The sequence below is a fragment of the Pipistrellus hanaki genome, assembly GCF_964339955.1.
Source record: "Pipistrellus hanaki genome assembly, chromosome: 20".
NCBI classification, from domain to species: domain Eukaryota; kingdom Metazoa; phylum Chordata; class Mammalia; order Chiroptera; family Vespertilionidae; genus Pipistrellus; species Pipistrellus hanaki.
Genome location: NC_140522.1, coordinates 3,503,452 through 3,523,511, shown reverse-complemented (window position 1 = coordinate 3,523,511; position 20,060 = coordinate 3,503,452). Strand labels below are relative to the sequence as shown.

Here is a 20,060-nt window from a genome sequence, read left to right as displayed (position 1 = left end):
ACAAGAAACACAGTGTAGGAATTCTGCTTAACAGAAAGAGAAGCAGAGAGGGAGGGAGGGAGGAAGCAAAAGCTAGAGAAAGACCGTTACTTCTGCAGGGAGGAGGGGAATGCACAGAAATGCAGGAGGGCTTCACAAAGGAGGCTCATCGGCCAGCTGCCTTGTGTTTAATCACTTATTCTTCACACTGGACGTTCATTCATCACTAGGATGTTTCCTTTCAGCCACACGTGCCACCCACTTTGTTCTCCTCTTGAAGGATCAGCAAAGAAATAACGAAAGCGCAAGGATGCTGAGAAACGAAAATGGCTACTCATAAGGTATGTGTTTTTCTCGATCACACGGGTCTTTATTTTTCTTCCCCATTGCTCTCCGAAAATTCTTAGAAAGCCAATAAAGTGAACCGAACAACAAAAACCTTAACGTTGAGTTTTCACGTAATTACGCTTTATCACTTCAATTAATTTCAAGGGGAAACATACTGAGAAACAAGCATCTGTTGTTTAAAAAAAGTTCCTTAAAACAGATTAAAGACGGCGGCGGACGATGCTGCACGGACACGACCAGGACCAAACTGGAATCACAACTGAAACAGAAAGAACTCCTGCATAACCAGCAGGAGACTCGCTGGGGAGAATGACTGTGCTCTCCTCCCAGTTCTGGGGGCCAGAATCTGAAATCAGGGGACGGTCCTTCCTGCCTCTTCAGCTTCTGGGGGCTCCATCGGCATCCCCTCAAGTTCAGCCTCCATCTTCCCTTGGCCCGGCCTCGCCTGACCACACACAGTGTCCTGGGACCTCCTGCATGTTCACCTGGCCCCACCCCCTTGTCCACGTGACTCTGCCCTGTTCATGTGCCCCACCCCCTTGTTTGCATGTTCACCTGGCCCCACCCCCTTGTCCACGTGACTCTGCCCTGTTCATGTGCCCCACCCCCTTGTTTGCATGTTCACCTGGCCCCACCCCCTTATCCACGTGACTCTGCCCTGTTCATGTGCCCCACCCCCTTGTTTGCATGTTCACCTGGCCCCACCCCCTTATCCACGTGACTCTGCCCTGTTCATGTGCCCCACCCCCTTGATTGCATGTTCACGTGGCCCCACCCCCTTGTTTGCATGTTCACCTGGCCCTACCCCCTTGTCCACGTGACTCTGCCCTGTTCATGTGACCCCACCCTCTTGTTTGCAGGTTCACCTGGCCCCACCCCTTGTCCACGTGACTCTGCCCTGTTCATGTGGCCCCACCCCCTTGTTTGCATGTTCACCTGGCCCCACCCCCTTGTCCACGTGACTCTGCCCTGTTCATGTGCCCCACCCCCTTGTTTGCATGTTCACCTGGCCCCACCCCCTTGTCCACGTGACTCTGCCCTGTTCATGTGGCCCCACCCCCTTGTTTGCATGTTCACCTGGCCACACCCCCTTGTTTGCATGTTCACCTGGCCACACCCCCTTGTTTGCATGTTCACCTGGCCCCACCCCTTGTCCACGTGACTCTGCCCTGTTCATGTGGCCCCACCCCCTTGTTTGCATGTTCACCTGGCCCCACCCCCTTGTTTGCATGTTCACCTGGCCCCACCCCCTTGTTTGCATGTTCACCTGGCCCCACCCCCTTGTTTGCATGTTCACCTGGCCCCACCCCTGACACGTGGCTCTCCCGTGTGGACGTGGCCCCGCCCCCTTCTTTACAATTAATTAGCGGAATCTCAGAGGGTGGGGGGCAATCAACCACAGGCCTTGCATGCGCACATGTATGGCAGTGGGGTCAGACAGCGGGCAGTGAGGGCCTGGTGGGGGGACAAGGGGCAGAAGGGTAAGTGGGGGGTGGGGGGTACTAGAGGAGGGTCCATGGGGATAAAAGAGGCCATATCTAATACTTTCCACAATAAATAACTATTTTTAAAAGTAAAAACGGCCCTGGCCGTGTGGCTCAGAGATAGAGCGTCGGCCTGCGGACTGAAGGGTCCCAGGTTCGATTCCGGTCAAGGGCAGGCACCTTGGTTGTGGGCACATCCCCGGTGGGGGGTGTGCAGGAGGCAGCTGATCGATGTTTCTCTCTCATCGACGTTTCTAGCTCTCTATCCCTCTCCCTTCCTCTCTGTGAAAAATCAATAAAATCTATATTTTTTTAAGTAAAAATGTCCCGTCACTCTTGAGCGAAAGGGAGAGGTGATGACTGGGGCGCGCGGGCTGGAGGCGCCCCCGGACCCCCTGCCGCACAGGCCCCCTCGTCCTGCCCCCCTCCCGCCGTCACTGACCGCGGAGCCGCCCGACCACCGACAGCCGAGTGCCGAGGCAGCACGGGTCCGGCCCGAAAGTTCTAGACGCTCCGGGGTCCGAACGCCCCGCCGCGAGGGCCGCGCCGGAGGAGACGGAGCCGCGGGCCGGCGCGGGGCGGGGGCTCCCGGCGCCTCAGGAACCCGGAGCCAAAGCCGTCTCCACGCCCGGCGGCGGCCTCCATGTTCCAGTCTGTCCACCCGGAGGGTCCGGGTGCGAGGGGCGGGGGAGCCGGCGCCACGCGTGTCCGAGGGAGAGGGAGGCCGGCGGAAGGGGATGGGGACGGGGACGCCGCCTCACCTGCGAGGAGGCGTCTCCTCCGAGTCCGCCTCCCGGGACAGCAGGTGCCGCGGTGGGCGCTCCCCCGGGCGCTGCGCCGCCCTGACAGGCTTCCCGGCCCCGCCGTGAGTGACAGGTCCGGCTCCTGGGTCCCGCCCCCGCGGTGAGTGACAGGTCTACCTTCTTGGTCCCGCCCCCACGGTGAGTGACAGGTGCGTCTCCCTGGGACCCTCCTTGGTCCCGCCCCCGCGGTGAGTGGCAGGTGCGTCTCCCTGGGACCCTCCTTGGTCCCGCCCCCGCGGTGAGTGACAGGTCCAGCACCTTGGGTCCCGCCCCCGCGGTGAGTGGCAGGTACAGCTCCTGGGGACCCTCCTTGGTCCCGCCCCCGCGGTGAGTGGCAGGTGCAGCTCGTTGGGACCCTCCTTGGTCCCACCTTCACATTGAGGGGCAGGAGGTGATCAGCGCTTTTGCAGCAGGAAGAAAGACTATGTTTGTTTTGTTTGTTTGTTTGTTTACAATTTTTAAAAAATATATTTTTATTGATTTCAGGGAGAGAGAGGGAGAGCGAGATCGAAGAGAATCAGGGATCGGCTGCCTCCTGCACGTCCCCCACTGGGAATGGAGCCTGCAAGCCGGGCATGTGCCCTGACCAGGACTCGTTCATAGGTCGTTCATAGGTCAACACTCAACCACTGAGCCACGCCAGGGGAAGCAAGACTATTTTAAAAGTGATTCTTCTATCATCCAGCATTTATCGTATACTGACATTTTTATTATTCAGAAATTCTCCCTTGAATAAGAAGAGCAGTTCATCTGGAATATCACAACTCGTATGCATCATTAATATCCTAATGCATTCTTTATGGTGGTGAGCAATACCCTGAAATGAGAAGTCACTGAAGATAAAATATTGCTCTATCATGTTCCATTACGGGAGGAAATACTTTTAATTAAAGCAATGCCATCGAAGCTGTGGGAAACCGGAAGAACTTGGGATATTTTTCTATCGCGAAGCTCACCTTCCTCTTTGGAGGGCCTGATAAGATCAAGTCTTGTTTTTAAGCAAATGATTGATATGAACCGGCCTTAGGAATGCAGAATCATTGCAGTGTTGTGAACAGATCTTAAAGACCCTCTTACTTGCTCTGTCCTGGGTCCACGAATAGTAAGACCAGAAAACCATTTTGGTAGCATTCGGGTCATTAAACAAGAATCCTTTTGTTTTCCATGAATTTTTTTCTTTTTTTGAGGGAACACTTGGTGACTATTGACAAATGATTTGCCTAAGACTGTCACTGGTCCCCTTTCTAACTGAATGTAAACGTGAGTTTGTGTGTGTGTGCCAAGTATCACACTGTATTTTTCAATATAACTTCTAACTTGTCTATATATGTGAAGGCTGCTGATACACTGATAACCAGCTATGTTGTGGATTTGTCTCAGAAATCCATCTTTTGCCCTAACCGGTTTGGCTCAGTGGATAGAGCGTCGGCCTGCAGACTGTATGATCCCAGGTTCGATTATGATCAAGGCATGTACCTTGGTTGCGGGCACATCCCCAGTAGGTGGTGTGCAGGAGGCAGCTGATCGATGTTTCTCTCTCATCGATGTTTCTAACTATCTATTCCTCTACTTTTTTTTTTTTTAATAATTAACTTCTATGTTTATTCCATTATAGTCAGGTTTGTATTACTGCTGCTACTCTTTGGAATTTACTGAGATTTTCTCTTTGGCTTAAAATGTGGTCAAATACGGCCCACGTTATTTAAGGTTGCATCGGAAGCCTTGACAATGTATACCTTCTTTCAGATTTAAACAGAGGTCGACCTCTTTGACCTTTTACATTAAGTAGTTTTCACTTATTCTTCCCAGTTCATAAGTATCAGAAACAACAATAAAAAGCCATCCTTATAAAGGGTATACAGCAAATACCTGTAAGGACAAATGATGAATAACTAGCTGAAACCATCCGATTTTAACGTTCACATTTCCTGCAGGGAAATCTACGCTGGAATCATAAGCCAGGTTCTTTGGGGCCAAGATCAGCCGGGATAAATGTCCTAGGAGCGCGAGCCAGTCTTCTGATGAAGTCCTTGATTAAAAGATTCTCCGGCTTCTAATATTTCTGGGATCCTGTCCAGGAGCCCACACATAACTTACAGCGGCTGACTGCTCACGGCCAACAATCGTCGTTTTTCCCCACCACCCCCCCCTTTGTCCCAAAAACAGGGGAGGCCAGAAGGAGGGAGAGAAGGGCCATCTCTGATCGTCTACCAGTGAAAGCCAAGGCCAGGTATATCTCCGTGAAACACATCTGTATGCAGGCTTACGTGCTTTATGTCATGTTGAAGACCAAAACCATCTCAGAGGCTTCCAGCCAGGACAAAACGTCAGAAACCACAGGGAAAGAGCGCATTCCCTCCTACCTAGGGGCGCGAGAATCGCCTGCTTCTTCCTCTTTCCAGAACGTTCCAGGAATTAGGACTGCTCACTGTTTGTGTCATCCCCATCTGCTCAAGGGTCTCCCCACCCTCTGTGGCAGTGAGCCCCCCCACACACACACCTCATCCACGCTGCCCTGGCTCCCTGCTCTTCCTGTGGCCCTTAGTTCTGACATAAATCACACCTTTGCTGACTCGTCCTCTGGAAAATAAACGTCCTGGGAAGGACCTTCCCATTGGCATGCACCATCGTATCTGAGCTATCCGTGAGGGGTAGGGGCTCAGTGAAGAACCTGCCCGACGGGCAGCAATATGGGGCATGCCCAATTCATGCCCAAACCACAGAAAACAGTAGCGTGCCCACAAATGACCTCCATGTCCATGCCCATAAGTGACCTTCATGGCAATAATTGACCTCCGGAGTGACCTCCATGCCCACAAGTGACCTCCATGCCCACAAATGACCTCCACGCCCACAAATGACCTCCAAGCCCACAAGTGACCTCCACGCCCATCAGTGACCTCCATGACCATCAATGACCTACACGTCCATCAGTGACCTCCACGCCCATCAGTGACCTCCACACCCATCAGTGACCTCCACGCCCACAAATGACCTCCAAGCCCATAAGTGACCTCCATGACCATCAATGACCTACACGTCCATCAGTGACCTCCACGCCCATCAGTGACCTCCACGCCCACAAATGACCTCCAAGCCCATAAGTGACCTCCATGACCATCAATGACCTACACGTCCATCAGTGACCTCCACGCCCATCAGTGACCTCCACGCCCACAAATGACCTCCAAGCCCATAAGTGACCTCCATGACCATCAATGACCTACACGTCCATCAGTGACCTCCACGCCCATCAGTGACCTCCACGCCCATCAGTGACCTCCACGCCCATCAGTGGCCTCCACGCCCATCAGTGGCCTCCACGCCCAGCACACCCGGCCCCCCAGGGGCCTCCCGCGTGAGCTCACCTTGGAGTTGGAGGTGGACTCCAGGAAGCAGAGCCTGTTGCCAAACCCTTCAGCCGCCAGGCACAGTTTCTGCTGCTCCTTGTGGGCGGCCGCCGTGCACTGCAGCACCACCTCGTCGTCCTGTGGGACAGAGGGACAGAGGGACAGAGGGACAGTCAGAGGCGGGACAGTCTGAACCAGACCTGCCGGCATACACGTCAGTGCATTGCAAACCCCAGGGCAAAATCACAACTGTCAGAAAACACACTGAATCCACTCATGGGAGGTCCGGGGGATGGGGGGGAGGGGAGCGGGAAGAGGGAGGTGGAGTGAGGGCCAGACTGGTGGGGCTCAGTGCTTGAGCAACCACCTGCGAACCAGGAGGGTTCAATTCCGGTCAGGGCACATGCTTTGGTGGTAGGCTTAGTCCCCAGTAGGGGGCGTGCAGGAGGCAGCCGATCCATGATTCTCTCTGGTCATTGATGTTTCCCTCTCCCTTCCTCTCTGAAATCAATAAAGATGTATTTTTTTTAAATGCCCCTGTATTCTCCCTGTGCCCTCACAACCCTTCAGAAGAGGCATCTACTGTTGGGGGGAGGGAGGGCAGCGTTCCAGGCGATTCTGCGCCGAGTAAATAAGACGCGATGCCTGGAGCCAAGCCGGCTACAGGGGGCCACGTGGAGAAGAGCCATCACACAGCATCGACAGCTTCTTTCAAACACGCATTCGTCACAGCACAAATGTTTACGGAGGGCAGAACCCGCGCGAGGAAATCCTCAATCTCCCCAGCACCCGAGGTGCATGGCTGAGCAAGTCCAAGGTCGTGAACTCACGACCGGGCGCGCGTTCTGGCAGAAGAGGGACAGTAAACACACACACACACTCAACCAGCGAAGTATGTTAGACGTGAAACTTCCAGGAAAACCCTGGGGCCGTGGGAGGAGGCTCGGGGGAGCTGCTGGGATACCCACCGTACGGAGGCTGAAACTCTGAGCGGTGGGCCCACGAGACCTGAAGCAGAGGAAGGGTGAGCCACGTGCCCGACCCACCCCCGACCCTCCACCCCGGTCTGCAGGAGGAGGGACCGGGCATCCCCTGCACCGGAACCCAGGAGGCCTCCCTTGCAGCAGAAGTAAAGGAGTATGGGAAGGATGTGGCCAGTAGGGTCAGAGGTCATATGGGGGGGGCAGATCATGAGGGGCCTTGCGCCCAGTGCAAGATCTTGCCTTTTACTGAGGAAACGGGAAACGGGGAGCCAGTGGGGTCTGTACTAATGCAGCACGCAAGCAGGATAGAGGGGCCTGGAGAGTTATTACGCTAAGTGAAATAAGCCAGTCGAAGAAAGACAAATATTGCTGAAACCGGTTTGGCTCCGTGGATAGAGCCTCGGCCTGAAGACTGAAGGGTCCTGGGTTCGATTCCGGTCAAGGGCATGTACATTGGTTGTGGGCACATCCCCAGTTGGGGGTGTGCAGGAGGCAGCTGGTCGATGTTCCTCTCTCTTTGATGTTTCTAGCTCTCTATCCCTCTCCCTTCCTCTCTGTAAAAAAATCAATAAAATATATATTTTTAAAAGAAAAAAAAAAAGACAAATATCTCCTGATCTCTCTTACTTGTAGCATCTAATGAGCAGAATGAAACAACCAAGAAAGTAAGGCCCAAAGGAGGAAGGCGTGGGACAGACCGAATGCCTCTCCTACATTCCAACTGGGTCCCCGGGAGAGAAGAACTAAACCACAGAGCCAACACCGGTTTGGCTCCGTGCATAGAGAGTCGGCCTGCGGACCAAAGGGTCCTGGGTTTGATTCCCGGCAAGGGCATGTACCTTGATTGCAGGCACATCCCCAAGCCCTGGTCAGTGTGCATGCGGGAGGCAACCCATGGATGTGTTTCTCTCACATCGATGTTTCTCTCTCTGTCTTTCTCTCTCTCTTCCTAAAAATCAATGAAACATATCCTCGGGTGAGGATCAGCAACACAACAAAAAGCCCCTATTTATGTTCTTTTCTTTAAACATATATATTTTTTTATTTCAGAAAGAGGAAGGCAGAGGGAGAGAGAGATCGAAACATCCATGATGAGAATCATTGATTGCCTGCCTCCTGCACACCCCCTACTGGGGACTAAGCCTACCACCAAAGCATGTGCCCTGACCGGAATTGAATCCTCCTGGTTCATAGGTTGAGGCTCAACCACTGAGCCACTCTGGTCCGGCTTACTCTTGCATGACGTCTATATTGACTCATTTTAAAAAAAACACAGGCAGTTCTCAATTGGCACATCCATACAGGGCCATAAAAATGACTGCACACGCCACGCTGAGAACATTGTTACGGGGTACATACGTGTGACTGACATGTGGCCTGCTCTTAAACACAGGTTCACATTATGTCATCTACACCCTTGAGGGACGCTGAGAGGCACTGTATAGGATGTCATAGGGGCAAAAGGCGATGCATTTTTATTTTTATTTTTATTTTTTTAAACAAGTGACATTTTATTTATTTATTTATTTAATATATTTTATTGATTTTTTTTTTACAGAGAGGACGAGAGAGGGATAGAGAGTTAGAAACATTGATGAGAGAGAAACATCCATCGGCTGCCTCCTGCACACCCCCCACTGGAGATGTGCCTGCAACCAAGGTCCATGCCCCTGACCAAAGTCGAACCTGGGACCTTTCAGTCCGCAGGCCGACGCTCTATCCACTGAGCCACACTGGTGACGACAGGCGATGCATTTTTAATTATGCATCTGATGCCTGGCAAGCACATGGTCTGGCCGGTATCCCATCACCTTCGTCATCTCAGACGCGGTTTCCTTTAAGAGAGTTGCTGTGGGCAGCGGCCGAGGGCACTGAGCAGACCCACGCCTTCTTCGCTGTTAGCGGCCGGCATCGGATGGAAGCTCTTACTTGTGCATCACTGATGTTAAGTGTGAAACCAACTGGGATTTGCACCCTTAAATAGAGTTAATGCCTAGGTTTTGTTTTTTAAAAAAAAAAAACCGCATACACACACACACAGAGAGAAGTACAAGCCATCAACGGTGAATGAAGCCTAGTGCCAATTCCATAAAAACATAATGTGCATGGAAGTTAAAATATCCCTGAAAATGTACGTTGTTCCCTGACCGGTGCGGCTCAGCGGATAGAGCACTGGCCTGAGGACTCAAGGGTCCCAGGTTTGATTCCAGTCAAGGGCATGTGCCTTGGTTGCGGGCACATCCCCAGTAGGGGGTGTGCAAGAGGCAGCTGATAGATGTTTCTCTCTCATCGATGTTTCTAACTATCCCTCTCTCTCTTCCTCTCTGTAAAAAACCAATAAAATATACTTAAAAAAAAAAAAAAAAAAAAAAAAAAAAAAAAAAAAAACAATGCGCGAACCACAGGCAGTTACTATCTGCTGAATCATTGTATTTCCTAAGATATTTCAACACAGTCCCCTGATCTGATCTGTGTGTCAGGAAACTGTCCTAATACATTCCGAGGCTGTCCAATTTGCTAGATTTTACTTACACATGCCTCTACGAACCCTGCCATCTTTCTGAGTGGGTAGCCACGAGAAAGCAAACCCACTGGCACCGGGGATTCTCTCTCGTCCTGAGATGCACCTGCCTCCAGCCCCAGCCCCAGCACCGGGCGGCCTCCAGGCAGGACACGCCCAGCCTGGCACCCGCCGAGCTCTCCCTCTAATTGCTTCCCAAAAGGTCCCCGGCAGAAAATGAAATTATGCAAAACTCACATAAAGCCAAGTGGAAACACTGTGTGCTCTCGAATTACGTAAAGCAGCCGGTAATTAAGTATCTGCAACTCGACGGTGGGGGGTGGCTACGTGCCCAGTTATGAAAGCAGGGGGGTGGGGGGGGTGGGGGGGGGAGACTGGCTCCATCCATCCATCACCCTCTCCTTCCCAGGATTCACCCTGCGGTTCTCTCCCCTCCGCAGAAAAGAACCAAATGCTTTCTTTTTTAAATATTTTTTTTATTGGTCTCAGAGAGGAAGGACAGAGAGAGAGAGAGAGAGAGAGAGAATCATCAATGATGAGAATCACTGATCAGCTGCCTCCTGCACGCCCCACACTGGGGATGGGGCCCACAACCCGGGCACTTACCCTGACCGGGAATCGAACCCTGACCTCCAGGTTCCTAGGTGGACGCTCCACCACGGAGCCAGGCTGGCCGGGCCCCAAGAGCTTTCTTTCAACATTGCTTCCTGGAACCTCAAGCTTCCACCGCCTCCCTCTGGCTCCTCCTCACGGCTGGGGTGAAATCTCCCTCGCCCTCGGGTCCTCCTCTGCTTCCCGCCGCCCTCCCACTTGCCGTGGGCCCTGCAGGCTGGCATCGGCCTGCCCCTCCTCTGGGGACCCTGTCAACGTCTCTCAGGCGCCTTCCGCCCGCCCTGTATCCCAGACCACCGTCTACATTTCCAGCCCGGCCGGTGTGGCTCAGGGGTTGAACATCAATCTATGAACCAGGAGGTCACGGTGCGATTCCCAGTCAATCCCAGTAGGGGGCGTGCAGGAGGCAGCCAATCAGTGATTCTCTCTCATCATTGATGTTTCTCTCTCTCTCTCTCCTTTTCCTTCCTCTCTGAAATCAATAAACATATATATTTTTACTTTTTTAATATATATTTTATTGATTTTTTTTTTTTACAGAGAGGAAGAGAGAAGAATAGAAAGCTAGAAACATCGGTGAGAGAGAATCATCCATCAGCTGCCTCCTGCACGCCCCCTACTGGGGATGTGCCCGCAACCAAGGTTCATGCCCTTGACCGGAATCGAACCTGGCACCTTTCAGTCTGCAGGCCGATGCTCTATCCGGCCTGACAGGTTTTGGCAATAAACATATATTTAAAAAAAAAAAACAAACACATATTTTAGCTGAAACCGGTTTGGCTCAGTGGTAGAGCTTCGGTCTGCGGACTGAAAGGTCCCGGGTTCGATTCCGGTCAAGGGCATGTACCTGGGTTGCGGGCACATCCCCGGTGGGGGGTGTGCAAGAGGCAGCTGGTCAATGTTTCTCTCTCATCGATGTTTCTAGCTCTCTATCTCTCTCCCTTCCTCTCTGTAAAAAATCAATAAAATATATTTTAAAAAAATAAAAATAAAACATATAGCCGAAACCGGTTTGGCTCAGTGGATAGAGCATCGGTCTGCGGACTGAAGGGTCCCAGGTTTGATTCCGGTCAAGGGCATGTACGTTGGTTGCGGGCACATCCCCAGTGCGGGGTGTGCAAGAGGCAGCTGGTCGATGTTTCTCTCTCATCGACGTTTCTAGCTCTCTATCTCTCTCCCTTCCTCTCTGTAAAAAACCAATAAAATATATTAAAAAATAAAAAATAAAAAAAAATAAAACATATATATTAAAAATATATTTTTTTAAAAATTTTTTCCAGGCTTTGCTAGCACACCAGTGGCAGCCAAGTCTGTCTCCTCAGGCCTGTCCTCTGTCCCAAACGCTACACACCCCCGCGTTTCCCGCTCCCGCCTGCATGAACTGCCCAGGGCTGCCTAACAACGCCCCACAGCCCAGGGGCTCCGACACCAGAGAAAGGCAGGCGTGTGGCTCTGGAGCCGGGTTCGAGGGGTCCGCAGGGTCATTGCTTCTGAGGCTGTGGAGGCAGCCAGCTCTGTCCTCCCACCTGGATCCGGGGCCTCTGGGGCCACAGTGCCGTCTGCACAGGGTCCTCAGCGGCCCTCACACCCACCGCCCTCCCTCTGCGCCCTCTGATCCAAATCTCCCCTGTCTATCAGGACGCCGGGCCGACTGGATTGGGGCTGACTTGAACTTGATCGCCATGCCCTGATCCGTTTGGGTCAGTGGATAGTGATAGACCCTCCCTTCCTCCAGCTGATGGACAGACGTACACTCCACCTGCGGCCGGACATTCCTGAGCCCTGAACCACCCATCAGCACCTGCCAAATACCCTAAACCCCCGATTCCTAAGGCCCTAGGTCCCTCATCATAGGCCTTCCATGGAGCCACCCATCAGCGTGTGCTGAGTGCCCTAAGCCCCGTCCCCTCTTTTCCCTCCCCTTAAAAGTACGTGGACCCCGGCCCTCGCTCTCTTCCGCTCGCTCTCTCCCTCTCTCTCTCTCTCTCTCTCTCTCTCTCTCTCTCTCTCTCTCTCTCTCTCTCTGGAAGCGGCCGGCAGGGGTACTCTTCTCTCCAATAAAGCCTGTGTCCTGCCCTCCCGGTCTCCGGCCCCATTCTTTATTTTCATCTATCAGATAGAGCGTCGGCCTGCGGACTGAAAGGTCCCGGGTTTGATTCCGATCAAGGGCGTGTACCCAGTAGGGGGTGTGCAGGAGGCGGCTGATGCGATGTTTCTCTCTCATCGATGTTTCTAACTCTCTTTCCCTTCCTCTCTGCAAAAAAAAAAAAAAATCAATAAAATATATTTTTAAAAGAAAAATAAATAGGTAAATAAATAAACTTGATCGCCTCTAGCAAGACCTCGCTCCAACAGGAGCCCATTCTGGGGCACTGAGGGTCCAGCATGTCACCTCGGGGGGTTGCTGGGGGGGACCCAAGTAAGACCATAACATGCTCCAAACCAGCGTGTCCCAGCCCAGCCCCACCGCCTCCCCCCACAGCCTGCACGTGTGCACCTCGCTTTGTGTCTCCTAAGCTCACCTTGTTCCTTTTCTGAATCCCCTTACATCAGATCACTCACCCTTCCCTCACCGGATCTCCCCCCATCCCACCAGGTCACGGTCAGCGTCTGCTAGCCTGCCTCCGCACGCCCGTCTCCTCCGTCTCTTTTCACCCCCGTTTGCCTTGCACGCCGCCGCCACATCCATCTTCCTCACTGACAGCTCTGACCCATTTCCCGCCCCGGAGCGGGGGCAAAAGGAAAAATAACCTCGAAGGTCTTCTTCCCTTTTTACACCCTGGTCCCCGCGGCTCCCCACGCCCCCAGGGGCCCCACAGCCAGCCCCCCACATGGTCTCTTTCCAGACCCGGTCCCACCCCGCTCCTGCGGTCAGCCAAGGTCCTTCCGAGAAGGGACAGTCCTCTCCCAGGCTCTCCATGAGGCGGGGACACACACCCAGGGGCCAGCAGGGGGCACTGTGACCAGGCTTCTACCTGGGGTGACAGCAGGGCAGTGTCCCCCCCAGGGCCCAGCGGAACGGCAGTGCCCTGGACACAGAGCGGGAGAGGAGAGGAGACGGTGTGTCAGGGATGGGAAGTGAAGGTGCACCCCGGCCGGCGTGGCTCAGGGGTGGAGCATCCACCTAGGAACCAGGAGGTCACGGTTCGATTCCCAGTCAGGGCACAGGCCCGGGGTTAGGGATTCCATCCTCAGTGTGGGGTGTGCAGGAGGCAGTCGATCCATGATTCTCTGTCATCATTGATGTTTCTCTCTCTCTCTCTTTCCCTCTCTCCCTCTTCCTTTCTCTCTGCAATCAATAAAAATATATATTTTTAATGCTACTCTAGCCGAAACCGGTTTGGCTCAGTGGATAGAGCATTGGCCTGCGGACTGAAAGGTCTCAGGTTCGATTCTGGTCAAGGGCAGGTACCTTGGTTGCAGGCACATCCCCAGCACGGGGAGTGCAGGAGGCAGCTGATCGATGATTCTCTCTCATCGATGTTTCTCTCTCATCGATGTTTCTCTCTCATCGATGTTTCTAACTCTCTATCCCTCTCCCTTCCTCTTTGTAAGAAAATTAATAAAATATATATTTTTTTAAATGATCCTCTAATCAGAATATAGGAAGTATCTGTTCACAATTACTCTCTCTTAATGATGAACTGTTTGACTTCCTTTTTGTAATCACAAGAGCTTCATTATAACCTACAACTGTTTTAACTAACGTACAGAGTGTTGATACTCCCCGGTGATCTGGGAAGGAAGGAAGGAAGGAAGGAAGGAAGGAAGGAAGGAAGGAAGGAAGGAAGGAAGGAGGGAAGGAAGGAAGGAAGGAAGGAAGGAAGGAAGGAAGGAAGGAGGGAAGGAAGGAGGGAAGGGAAGGAAGGAAAGAGGGAAGGAAGGAGGGAAGGAAGGAAGGAAGGAAGGAAGGAAGGAAGGAAGGAAGGAGGGAAGGAGGGAAGGAGGGAAGGAAGGGACTAACTCACATGGATGAGGTTGCACGTATACCCCAGAAAAAGAACGTGCCATAAGGATGACACCCTCTCCCTCACTGGTTCCGTTAGCATTTCCGAGCCGCGCACAGGCTCAGGGTCAGAGGCCCAGGTGGGAGGGAGCGGGGCAGGCAGAGGAGGGGCCCACAATGGGAGAATCCCCACATTCACCGTCTGAAACGTAGCGAAAAGGCATGTTCCCTTTTACATGTTCATGCTCACACCAAAAAAAAATCCCCCGGCTCCCCTGTGCCACCTCCTTCAAGGTCATTTATCATCGGCACCGCCACCCACGGTGCTTTATCAAAAGCACAGCCCAGCCCGGGACAGCCAGACCTCCGCCGGCACCACTTATCGGAGGTGTCGCGGGCCGGACAGACAGCTGTCCGGGGACACGGCCGTCCATGCCTTTTATGTGCAGGACAGGCCAGCGGGTGACCTGGCTGCCCGCGAAGCATCCTGATAACACGCCTGCCTCCCGGAGCCGGCTCTGTGCTAAGCCCGCAGGAGCCCTCTGAGATATTCCAGCTCCGTTAACCCTGTGCATCCTGGGAAAAGGCATTTTAAAGCCACACAGGATGGTTCCACTCGAGTGTTTTGCCACCTGAACCAAAGATCTCGTGTGTTTTTTTGAGAAACGTCTGCCCATGTGTCTTTTTAAATATTTTTAAAATATATTTTATTGATTTATTATTATTATTATTTTTTTTTTTACAGAGAGGATGGAAGAGGGTTAGAGAGTTAGAAACATCAATGAGAGAGAATCATCTACCAGCTGCCTCCTGCACACCTCCTACTGGGGATATGCCCGCAACCAAGGTACATGCCCTTGACCGGAATCGAACCCAGGACCCCTCAGTCCGCAGGCCAGCACTCTTATCTACTGAGCCACACCGGTTTCGGCTATAATATTTTTTAAAACCTGCCCTAACAGGTTTGGCTCAGTGGATAGAGCATCAGCCTGCGGACTGAAGGGTCCAGGGTTTGATTCCGATCAAGGGCACAGGCCCAGGTTGCGGGCATATCCCCAATGGGGGGTGTGCAGGAGGCAGCTGATCCATGATTCTCTCTCATCGATGTTTCTATCTCTCTCTCCCCCTCTCCCTTCCTCCCTGAAATCAATTTTTAAAAAACACACAACCTTATGGACAGTTTTCCACTAAAATAAACTGTATGACGAGTAGGCTTCAAATATTTCTCATAAGCAAGGCTTTAGGGAACCGGGTCTTGCCAGCTGGGTCTTGGGCCAGCAGCACATGCAATGTGCATGACAGCACATGGAACGTGCATGGACAGCACATAACAGGCACATGGGCTGTGCATACAGGCAGCCATGAGGTCCAGCCGTTCGCCTTCTGGTGTGTACCCTGGATTCCATCCTTCCCCAAACAGACCCCCTTGTGCCCCCCCAAAAAAATCCGAGGAGGAAAACACGGTCACGCACCCCGTTCTCCGACAAACGGACCGTTTTCAGTGGCTGAGCTCCCACATCCATCAGAACTATCTTCCCACCCCAAAGTTACCATGTGGTCAAATGTTCCAGCATTTAAAATGCATCCCTAACTGTCTGTGGCGGTGGCGGTGAGTTGGCACCTTCCTCCCCTGGAGAGGGAAGAGGCGACCCTGGGAGTTGGGGGCGGGGGGGGGGGGGGAGCCCTGTCGGGAACCATCCTCCAGGAGGAGGGTGGGAGGACGGGTGGCGGGGGACACCGGCTGCTCCCATCAAACCGGGCTGTTCGGGTTATTCCCCGCAAGGAGAGGGAGCTCCGGTCCCCGCGGAGGGACCTGCAGCGAGCGGAGCGCGGAGCGGCAGGGATGCCGCCGCACCAGGAAGGAAATAACGGTCCCCGCGCGGAGCCGGCCTCCCGGGGCGGCCACGGCGGGGACGTGCCGGGCGGCCACCTGCCCCGGCGCGCACCCACGCGCACCCACGCGCACCCACGCACCCACACGCACCCTCTACAGCAGCGTTTGGGGAACAGCACGTCCGCGATGCCCCCGCCTCCGCGCGCCCCGGGCTTCCCGGTCCCGCAGGCGCCGCCGGCACCCGCGTCCGCAGCCCCGCGGCCCGGGCCGGGGGCGCCACGGCCACACAGCGACCCGGTCCCCCTTTTAAAAATATGTTTATTGATTTTTATTTTTATTTTTTACAAAGAGGAAGGGAGAGGGATAGAGAGTTAGAAACATCCACCAGCCGCCTCCTGCACACCCCCCACTGGGGATGTGCCCGCAACCAAGGTCCATGCCTTGACCGGAATCGAACCCGAGACCTTTTGGTTCGCAGGCCGACGCTCTAGCCACTGAGCCAAACCGGTTTCGGCCGGTGCCCCTCTTAGACCCGGGACATGGGGGATGGGAGGGGGGGACACCTCGTCCCGCACCCCCTCCCGGCGGGGGCCGCAGCGCGCGCTGCGCCAAGAGGGCGAATGCTGGGTGCGCGCGGGCGCGGGGCCAGATCGGAGCCGGGTCCCAGCCCCGCGCCCTCCGGGCGGGCCCGTCCGTCCTCCGGGTGCCCGCTGGGGTCCCGGGCGCCGGCTGGTGCACCCGGACCGGCCTCCGGCTCGGGGATGCTGTCCTGGGTGCCGGGGACCAGCCGGTGCCCCCGCGGCCGGTCCACGCGCGCTCGCGGACACGCATCCTGTCCCCCCGCCCCGCACGCGCGGCCGCACCGCCGGGGACCCCCTCCCTCCCTCCCTCCCCGGCCCGGCTCCCCCTCCCCACCCCGCCGTGCCTCCCCGGGGACCCGCGGGCGCTTACGGTCCGCAGGAACTGGATCTCGTCCTCGCCCTCGCCCGTATCGGCCATGGCTCCGGCCGGCCGGCCCCGCGCCCCCCGCTGCCCGCGCCGCTGCCCCTGCGGCCGCCGCTGCGCCTGCTGCCGGGCCGGGCGCCGGGGGCCGGGCGCGGGCGGCGCTGCTGCACCGGGAGGCGGGGGCGGCGGGCGGGGCCGCCCTGCGCTGCGCGGAGGGGACGCGGGGACCCGCACCCGGCGCGCCCGCAGCGGCGAATGCTCGGCGGGTGCTCCGGCCCCGGGGTGCGCCCGGCCGGAGGCGGGTGGGCGCGCGGGGGCGGAGCGGGAGCCGCGGGAGGGCCGGCCTCCCCTGGAGACGGAGACTGGGATCCGCAAGCCGCTCCCCGCCGCCCGGGCCCCGGCCAGCGCCGCCTACTGGCCGCGCCGGGTATCGACCGGGCTGGGGGGGGGGGGGGCACCGGCCTGCGCGCGCCGCTCCAGCTGCGCCCCTTGGGGCCCTGGCCGCTCACCCACCGCCCGCCCTGGGCCCTCCAGCCCGGGGTGGGGTCCCCAGCTCGGGACCTGCCCCAGCACCGCAGGGTGCACGCGACAATCCTCCCCTCCCCTCCAGGCTAAGGTCACCCGCCACAGTCTTTTTTTTTTTTTTTTTAAATATATACTTTATTAATTTTTTACAGAGAAGAAAGGAAAGGGATAGAGTTAGAAACATCGATGAGTGAGAAGCATCGATCAGCTGCCTCCTGCACACCCCCCACTGGGGATGTGCCTGCAACCGAGGTACAAGCTTTTGACCGGAATATCGAACCTGCGACCTTTCAGTCTGCAGGCCGGCGCTCTATCCACTGAGCCACACCGGTGAGGACTCCGGTACATTTCTTGACCGAGAGGCATAGAAGCAGGAGATGGAATAGACACATCAGCATTGGGAACGAGGGTCTCTTTAAGTCCCAGCCACGCTGGAAGGTCATTGTGAGGGGTTTGTCTTTACAGGTGGGGAAACGGAGGCTCAGAGCGCTGGTGAGACTTTCCCCAATGACACTAAGTAGAGGGTCAGGAATGAACATAAGTCACGCTCCCTAGCCAGTGCTGCCACAGGCGCCTCTGAGCCCCCTCCACGTGGGGATTCTTCTGCATCCAGAGTAGGGGGTCCCCTATGCTTTCACGGCTTAACCGTCCCGCCTGCTCCGGGGCCAGGCCGCCCACAAACCGCCCGGCAAATCCCTAGTGACCACGAGGAGGTGCAAACCCAACTCCACAAGCAATGGCCGTGGGGGGTGGGAGAACGCCTGTGCCTGAGAGTCACTGGCCAGCTCTAACCTCAGACATGGGCACCGCGGTCCTCGAGGTGCATCAAGTCAGCGATTTCTGGAGAAAGGGGAGCATACTGCCACAGATTGCAGCATGGAGCTCTGGGTCCTGCAAGCCATGGCCCCCAAAGTGCCAGATTTCAGAGAGGGAGAGAGAGAGAGAGAAAGAATGAGAGAGAGGGAGGGAGGGAGGGAGAGAGAGGACACACTGATGGTGAGAGAATCATTAATCAGCGGCTCCCTGCACACCCCCTACTGGGGATCCAGCCGCAATCTGGTGAGTCCGGACCAGGAATCGAACCATGACCTCCTGGTTCATAGGTCCACGCTCAACCACTGAGCCACGCTGTCGGGGCCCCAAATGCCCTTTAACAAAGGGCTGTGCCCAGGACAGTTTGGACAAGAAGGCCTGCCGGTATATCTTGTGCCCGGTCTGCAATGGTTGCATTGAAGATACTTTATCTGCCGAGCAAAGGTGCCAATGTCGATCCTACCAAGATGCAGGTGCTGTCAAGTGAAGGCACCACATCTGCTCACATACACCGCACATTCGGCAGCATCTCCTCAGTGATTAAAACCTACCAGGATGGCCCTAACCGGTGTGGCTCAGTGGATAGCGCATCGGCCTGCATACTGAAGGGCCCCAGGTTCGATTCCGGTCAAGGGCACATCCCGGGTAGGAGGTGTGCAGGAGGTAGCTGATCGATGTTTCTCTCTCATCGGTGTTTCTAATACTTGAAGCAGTCCCTTCCTGGCAGACAGCGCCACTGGGAAAGAGATGCAGAACCAGCAGGAAGGACTGGGGAGTGAGGGTGAGGCTCCGGAGTGTGTGTGTCATCAAGGGGACCGCTTCCAGGCTGGGCTGATTTCCACACCTTAGGGTTTGTTTGTTTTTAACATATTTTTATTGATTTCAGGGAAAAAGAAAGAGGGAGAGGTAGAAGCATCAATGATGAGACACAATCATTGACTGGCTACCTTCTGAACACCCCGTATTGGGGATCAAGCCCGCAACCCAGGCATGTGCCCTTGACCGGAATCGAACCCGGGACTGTTCAGTCCACAGGCTGATGCTCTAAAACCACTGAGCAAAACCGGCTAGGGCCACACGTTAGGGTTTAAGTTAAAACAACAGTAATGGGCACCGACATTTTGTTCCTGGAGCACGTGGAGCAATATTTTTGTGGTTCCTTTGGCAACCGCCGAGGCAGGAGCACAGGAGCAGAGGGGTCAGGGCAGTCTCAGGCTCGGGGTGTGTGTGTGGGGGGGGGGGTTTCGCTCCTGTGCGGGCTGGGGCCTAAGGGTTAGGGGCAGGAAGGCAGCCACGGCCCTGAGCGGCCGGATCCCTGGCCTGAGTCATCTCCTGTGACTGAAGAATGCGGGCAGATATTTTCTCAAGAAACGAGGGCTGCGCCGAGGGGTGCAGGAGTTAAGAACCGCTTCTAAAAAAGAAATGTTTACAGAGGGCGCGACGTCAGCCTGTGAGCACTATTTGCAGACGGGACCTGCGCTGCCAAGTTCCCGGCTGCTCTCAGGCCATCAGGACCGGCTGCGCCAGGGGCAGATCCTGGGACCGAGTCTGCGCCGGGCCTCATGGTCTCTCCCCTGTGTTCAGAGACGTGGCTCTACCCATGTTTCTCCATCTCGACTGTGGACCCACTATGTGCACAGCATTGAGCCAGGCGCTTTGAAAAGTATTAAAAAAAAAAAAAAAAAATCAAGTCGGTGTTGCTCAGTGGTTACAGCATAGGCCCAAGGTTCACGGGTTCGATTCCCAGTCAAGGACACATATGGTTGGGGCACTGTGTGGGAGGTATGTGTCTCTCTCATCCCTCCCTTCCACTCTCTCTAGAAACCAATGGGAAAAATATCCTGGGGCAAGAATTAAAAGAAGGGAGGGAGGGAAGGAAGAAGGAAGGAAAGAGGAGGCCGGTTCAGGCCAAAGATA

General features: G+C 55.1%; 1 protein-coding gene across 1 annotated transcript in view; it reads right to left on the bottom strand.

Moving 5' to 3' along the window:
- The window catches only part of RYR2 (ryanodine receptor 2), a 167,256-nt gene extending 150,314 nt beyond the window's left edge, over window positions 1-16,942 (bottom strand). The window contains exons 1-2 of the mRNA XM_084868643.1: window positions 16,812-16,942; window positions 5,983-6,102 (exon numbers count right to left, since the gene is read on the bottom strand). Of these exons, the coding sequence (XP_084724769.1) occupies window positions 5,983-6,102; window positions 16,812-16,859 (168 nt within the window). The 5' untranslated portion in view covers window positions 16,860-16,942. The remainder of the gene's footprint in view (window positions 1-5,982; window positions 6,103-16,811) is intronic.
- Window positions 16,943-20,060: the final 3,118 nt, after the last annotated feature.